The sequence below is a fragment of the Silene latifolia genome, chromosome X (assembly GCF_048544455.1).
Source record: "Silene latifolia isolate original U9 population chromosome X, ASM4854445v1, whole genome shotgun sequence".
In the NCBI taxonomy this organism is placed as follows: domain Eukaryota; kingdom Viridiplantae; phylum Streptophyta; class Magnoliopsida; order Caryophyllales; family Caryophyllaceae; genus Silene; species Silene latifolia.
In genome coordinates this window covers 341,435,272-341,441,990 of record NC_133537.1, presented here as the reverse complement: position 1 = coordinate 341,441,990, position 6,719 = coordinate 341,435,272, and the positions used below count along the sequence as shown (strand labels likewise).

The window sequence follows — 6,719 nt, the reverse complement described above, 5'->3', positions numbered from 1 at the left end:
ATAAATTGATGATTGTGAGTTTGTATATGAAATATTTATACAACATATATAATAATACCACGTTTTAATCAAATTTTTATATTAATTTTGGGCGTTATATATTCGCTACCGCATCCGCGAAAAAATTGATTCCCCCTTGCTCTTGCTCGGGATAGGTAAAACAGGCCAACTGCAAAAGAAACATAAAAATAAATAAATAAATTAGATAAGAATAAAAGAAAAAACAAAAACTTGAATAAATATACTTGTAATATTTATGAATAGTAATTACACCAAAAATTTCATACTTGTTAGGAATAGGTGGGGTGAACCTTTGAACATGTAACACTCTAGCTTTTGCACTTCCATCTTGCACATTGTTTACGATGAGCTAAATCCAAAAAAAAAAAAAAACAATTGTCAAACATCGATAAAAAAAATGTCATTTATGACGGCACTATTCTATAACCTTTCAGAAGAAATAAGTGAGAGGGGTTGTAAGCATGTGATCGTTACAAGCAAGACGATCTGCTCTAACTAACCAACAAACAAAATTTTAACACACCTCAACTTCTAGAGCCTCTCTCCTTTCAGCAGTAATCAAATTTCCTTGCTTATCTTCGACTAATTTGAATAGCACCCCTGCAAACTGTAATAAAATAATAAAATCAACACATGTAATTTGTGGTGACATTAAATAATTAAAAATAAGTGTAGAACGTATATAATTACAAAATGTCGGTTACCAAAAACAATTTGAATTGTATTTAAATCACATCAATCACATTATATTAAGTGTTATAGTGTCACGTATGCTTATACGAATTTGGTAGGTAAAAAGTATAGACGTACTCGTATATAAGTACACAGAGCCAGTTGTAATTACTAGAAAACCAATTATTCTTAATTGCATTTTAAATGATCAAGCAAATTCGGAAATTAAAAGTATTAACTCATCATAAAAGATAGTCACCTCAGCTGGTGAATTGATAGAAATCTTATTGCATGATGTTATAACATTACCAACGCAAATTCCCGCCATATCTGTAGGAGATCCTTTAATCACCTGAAAACAACGAAATTTAACAAGAGCCTCCAATCCGTAGCAAGAGAAAAAAAAAACGAGTTGTAGCTAAAAAATACCCATCCTGCTAAAAAATATACCAAGTGTGAGTTTGACATGACTTTTAAAAGTATTTTTGGACCTAAAAACACTTTTTCACCAAACACATTACTCCCTCCTATTCATTTTAACTCTCACCCTTTCCTTTTTCATCTATTCATATAACTCTCCCCCTTTCCTTATTTAGTAAAATTTTATACTTATTTTAATCACCTTACCCCACAACAATACCCCACAATACTCATACTTTATCTTATTTTAATCATTTTACCCCACAACAAAAATTTTATTTTAATCATTTTACCCCACAATAAAAAATAAACGAATTGTAGCTAAAAAATACCCATCCCGCTAAAAAATATACTAAGTGTGTGTTTGTGTCCTTGACTTTTAAAACCACTTTTTGGACCTAAAACCACTTTTTGGCCAAACACAATATTATGTAAAAGCTCAACAAGAATTTCTCAAAAGTAAAAAATCATCTTTTTGCCAATAAAAATAGAAGCAGCAATTTGGTGCTTCTCTTTTAGAAAAACACATTTAAAAAATTAATGTTGAAAAACAAAAACTCATTTTCAACAAGTTAGGTCAAACATGCTCTAATTCTCAAACCTCTTTGACGACAATTCCATCAAAAGATTGGAATTTTCGATAAATGGCTTCCGTCTCTTGAATGTCGACTTCATCAATACTTCTTGTTCTGAGGCCAAGCCATGGACGGCTTACATCTCTATAAAATAATTTTACAACATATGTGATATTATTAATTCATATATATTTGATTTTAAATTACATAAGACAAGTTAAAACTTACCCAGTTTCTATCAAATGTTTCACACATTTTATAAGAATGTTACTCGGCATAAATGGTGTGTAGCCTTTCGTACAAAAAAAATTCATCCCAATAACAGTTCCCGTTGATCTCTCAACCAAGGCTCCGCCAATGCCCCACTGAAATAATCAAAATGTGACTCACACGTAGTTAAATACAAAACATACAAAAGAAAAAGGGATAAAAATACATGGTAACCTCGTATTTTTTTATTTTCTACATGGTAATTTTTTTTCACCAAAAATGCTTTTGATTGGCCATAACTCCCAGCCACGAGTTCCGAAGCGATGATTTCAAAGATATCATTAACGCTGTCAATTTAAATTAAAAAAATGTCGCATTCAGAACACGTTACAAAGAGATACGGTCAGTCAAAGTTTAAAGTTTGACTGGCCGTAATTCTTCCCACGAGTTCAGAGACTCAAAAAAAAAAATTCCAGATTAAAGATCTCGTAAGGTCGGTCAATTTGGAAAAAAAAAATCATTGGTTTCAGAAGTTTTGATCCTGAATTATTGCCAGTCAAATGTGTTTTTTTTTTGTAAAACGAGATTACCATGTAGAAAATAAAAAAAACACAAGGTTATCACGTAGAATATCCCAAAGAAAAAATATAGGAAGAGAAGAGACAATATTACCTCAGAAATGTTGCTAGTCGATGACATAAGGTCATCGGACTCGAGATGATCTCCTCGATTATTGATTGTACCAGATGAAGCCATGAGTTTACCGTGATAGTGACGACCAACGGCCATCACTAAAGTCCCTGACTCCGGGAGATCAGTAGAGAATCGTGCACTAGTAGTCTCATCATCTAGTTCTTGTTGAGCACGGAGAAGTACGATATTATGATCGACATTAGTGTACACAATGTAAGCATTTACTTCTTTTTTGTTATATAAAATAATAGTAACCTACAATTAAAGCAAGTAGAAGCATTTAGACATGATTGTGTAACACCTATGAACCATAAGACAGGTCAAGTATACGTGAATATGAATTTGGATTAACGTCCATGCATATCATAGCGTTGTTAGTGAAAAACTCTTAACATTTATTTTTTATTATTTCATAACTTCTACTTTTATTGGAATAATCTTAAAAAAAATGTTTTAAATCTTAAGAAATCTTGTTATATTAGGATAAGTTCTTTTATTTAAAATCATACGTTCATATATACTCTTTAGAACAATTACAAACAAATATCTCTTTAGAACAATTCTCATTTATACTCTTTCAGATAAAGGCTCGAAAGTAACATATCGCGATTAAAAAATATGAGAAATCATACAAAATATAAGTACGGAAATGAGAGATAACCTTTGGAGTTTTTGAACCGTCTCCGAGGATGTAACCAGAAGTAAGGATTAGTTTTACATTATTATGCTCCACAATAATCCCGGAGCTATGGTATGGTCTAAATCCTGAAAATAGTAGAACAATTTTTCTAACGATTAATAAGCCTAACAAGAAAAGATTTATAAGAAAATCTCCTTGATTATGCTAAAATTATGTTTATACTTGCATTTTTTATGAAAATAATGATGAAAGTTACTTGCTAACCTAAGCCAAAAGAAGAAACGCCAACAACGGACGACGAAACCGTGGAAACAGCTATCTTTTTCAACTCTGAGTTTGAGGAGTCGTCAGTGTCACATGTATATTCATACAAGCCATAATATTCAGCGCCTGAAAAAAAGAAACACAACACTACCTAACATAAGTTTTTTTTTTTTTGCAAATAGTAAATGTACAATAAACGAAAATAGAGGGCGTAGAACGTACGAAAATATGCAGCATCGTCCTCACGTGTAGGTATTTCATACGGTTCCATTTTCTCGACTGCAAATAAATGTTAGAATTAATTAATGAGAATGGAAAATAACAAATAATCGGATAACAAACTAAATAGATGGAGAAATTGAGGGTTTTGCTATGTTATTATTTTCTAAATCCATAGATCGTAACCTTGTAATTTTAAATACAATAAGTTACAATCTCATTTGTGACCAACACTATCCGTCACTTTGGAGTGACGGATACCATTTTACCTCACAAAGTACCCACTTTTTCTCTCTCTGCAACATTATTTATGTGGTCCCCTTTCTCCACTAACCCATTTTGTTACCATTTTAACTCACAAAATATCCGCCACCCGTCACAAGGGAGACCAATTGATACAATAATCGTAGGCCACAATTGTACAATTAGTAACAAGCATGAGTGCATGACCCTAAAATTCTCACAAATTATGGTGTGAAACGGTCTCACACTATGGAACGATTCACTTTTCCAAAAAGGTTGTTCATTTCTTACTAATAGATGGGTTAGCTTTTTTTTTTTTTTTTTTTTTTTAATCATGGGACCGTCTTACAATGTGAGATCGTCTTACACAATAACTACCGTAAAATTTCATTCGGCCATTAATATCATTAACTCATTATCTATCTTTTTCTTGTTCCGCCCTCCACCAACAACCACAAAGATACCGTTAACACTGCCTTCAAGCTCTATTTATCCGTATATAATTACAATTTTTAAACCTAACTATATGCCTCGACATTTTCATAGTTTTCCCAGAACTTCAAGACATAATAAACACATTTCATAATTGACGGTGCTTAAATGCTTAAATGGTTACAACGTAGAAAAACCTGGAAATAAAAGAACTCACTAATATGGCTTGGAACTTTAAAGTCCCACTCCCAACCCGAACTCATGGCGTCTGACAGAATTCCTGAAAATGAATAACTAAACAATAATGTTTTAAATTTCATAACCCTAATAAACAATCAAAACCCGGATGACTCGTCTCACAGAATTCTTGAAAAGCAATAACTATGAAATAATGACTCAAAATTCATAACCCTAATAAACAATCAACTTGAAACCCTGTACAATATAGTCCAAAATTGAAACCCTAAATAACAACAATCAACTCCACACCAAAAAAAAAAAATAACAACAATCAACTTAAAACCCTTATTCAATTCTATAATATAGTCAAAATTGAAACCCTAATTAAAAACAATCATAAAAGGGCGAGAGACTAATCATATTGCGTAGGGTTTTGGTGGACCTTTATGAGCAATGTTATCTTGGATAAAAGGGCGAGAGACTAATATTATTGTAACGGAGGCGTTCTATTACGCAATAATTAATTGACAAACGGTGATAAGAACAATAAATAACGAATGTAAATAAAGTTACACAAATATTAACGTGGTACATATGCGCTCAATATGAACCAATTCTACCAACAAAATATAGTAGATTAAAGGGACAAAAGTGACTACCAAAATTGAATTCAATCCGCAAAGAACTCACCAATAAGACGAAAAACAAACGATCTTGAGGCCGACCAAGAAACTACCCTGATCGATCTTCAAAGAAGCCAATAATAAGAATCCGAACCAACTGAGTTTTCTTCGTCGAATGAAAATGTCTCTTGAGTTGGGTCTTTATATAATTTTTTTCCATCCAAAATAAAGTAAAATAAAATAAACTAATAAAGAAATAAGTTAATAAAAAATTAATTTCCTAATCACAACAAAACACACGTAAGAAACAAGGAAGGATCCTCTCTCACATACTATGTCCCACCCCATACATATTGGCGCTGTTTGGTAAACAGCATATTGGCCAATTTTTAGCATATTCAAGAGTTTTAGCATGTTTGACCAATCAATATGCTAATTTTAGTGTTTGGTAAACAACATATTGAAACAGCATATTTGGGGTCAATATGTTGTTTTACAATATGCTGCTTACCCTAGCATATTGGTTAGCATATTGTAAAATAGGAAATTTTTCCCCATTTTACAAAGAAAAGTAAAAGTCTACTAAACGTAATCTGCCAATTACCAAACACTCAAATTAATTCTGCTAATTATAATATGCTAGTCAAACCTTCTGATAAAATCTGTCATTTATAATCTGCTTTTGCAATCTGCTTATGCTGAAATTAATCCGCTGTTTACCAAACACGGCCATTCTGACACATCAACTACCAACTAATTATACTATATATTGCATATTTTATTCTTGCATCAAGTAATGTGTCAGAAGATAAATGGGGTGGGATATAAAATGGGACACAAAACAGATGATCCTTACTGATAAGAAACTAACGTATTACAAAGTCTCTAAAATAGGAAAGTGTATCGTGGAGCGACCCGCTTTCCTATTGAAACTATGGTACAGAACAATGGTACTATATATCGTCATATTGTGTTTCCTAATACGAAGTATGAGTAAACTTTGAATATATAACAAAATTCGAAAATAGTGTAGCATTGTTTTTGTTTTTGTTTTTCTATATCACAACTTCGAAAATATAACAAAATTCTTTGTTTTTGTTTTTCTTGCGTAAGCTTAGGAGATTGATTCTATTTGGAATTTATTTAGTTGAAAAAAATATTGTAGCATTGTTGCAACGAAGAAAGTACTTCCTCTGTTTAGATATTTGTTATCTATCCATTTTGGCACCAGGCCTAAAAAGGGACAAAAAGGCTGGGGGGGTTTTACAAATATTACACATGCAACGTAGACACTCTAATTTGGCGAGTTCACTGAGGGAAAACGGACATGGATATCAAGACCGCGATAGTTACATAATGTCATATGGTTAGGAGTCTTAGGACTTAGGAGTGATAATAAAGGTATCGTCATAGAGGTAAAGAGGATGATTATAGATGATTTTTTTTCCTTCCGTTATTTTTAATAAGGATCCAAAGTTATATGTAAATATATTTGACAAATCAGTGTGATATTAGATATCTGTGATA

At 32.0% G+C, this 6,719-nt stretch overlaps 1 protein-coding gene across 3 annotated transcripts; it reads right to left on the bottom strand.

The window, feature by feature from the left end:
* Nucleotides 1–5,365, bottom strand: LOC141619504 (uncharacterized). Of its 3 annotated transcripts, XM_074436521.1 has the most exons (13): nucleotides 5,260–5,365; nucleotides 4,741–4,824; nucleotides 4,607–4,657; nucleotides 3,718–3,774; nucleotides 3,496–3,621; nucleotides 3,253–3,356; nucleotides 2,571–2,846; nucleotides 1,917–2,053; nucleotides 1,715–1,832; nucleotides 953–1,045; nucleotides 545–628; nucleotides 288–370; nucleotides 1–169 (listed from the first exon to the last, which is right to left on the bottom strand). In XM_074436521.1, the coding sequence occupies exons 3-13, from the start codon at nucleotides 4,650–4,652 to the stop codon at nucleotides 106–108; spliced, it is 1,188 nt and encodes a 395-aa protein (XP_074292622.1). In that variant the 5' UTR covers nucleotides 4,653–4,657; nucleotides 4,741–4,824; nucleotides 5,260–5,365; the 3' UTR covers nucleotides 1–105. The 3 variants fall into 3 exon arrangements, with proteins under 3 accessions (XP_074292622.1, XP_074292623.1, XP_074292621.1); XM_074436522.1 differs by lacking the exon at nucleotides 5,260–5,365 and having other exon boundaries at nucleotides 4,741–4,961; XM_074436520.1 differs by lacking the exon at nucleotides 5,260–5,365 and having other exon boundaries at nucleotides 4,607–4,745.
* Nucleotides 5,366–6,719: the final 1,354 nt, after the last annotated feature.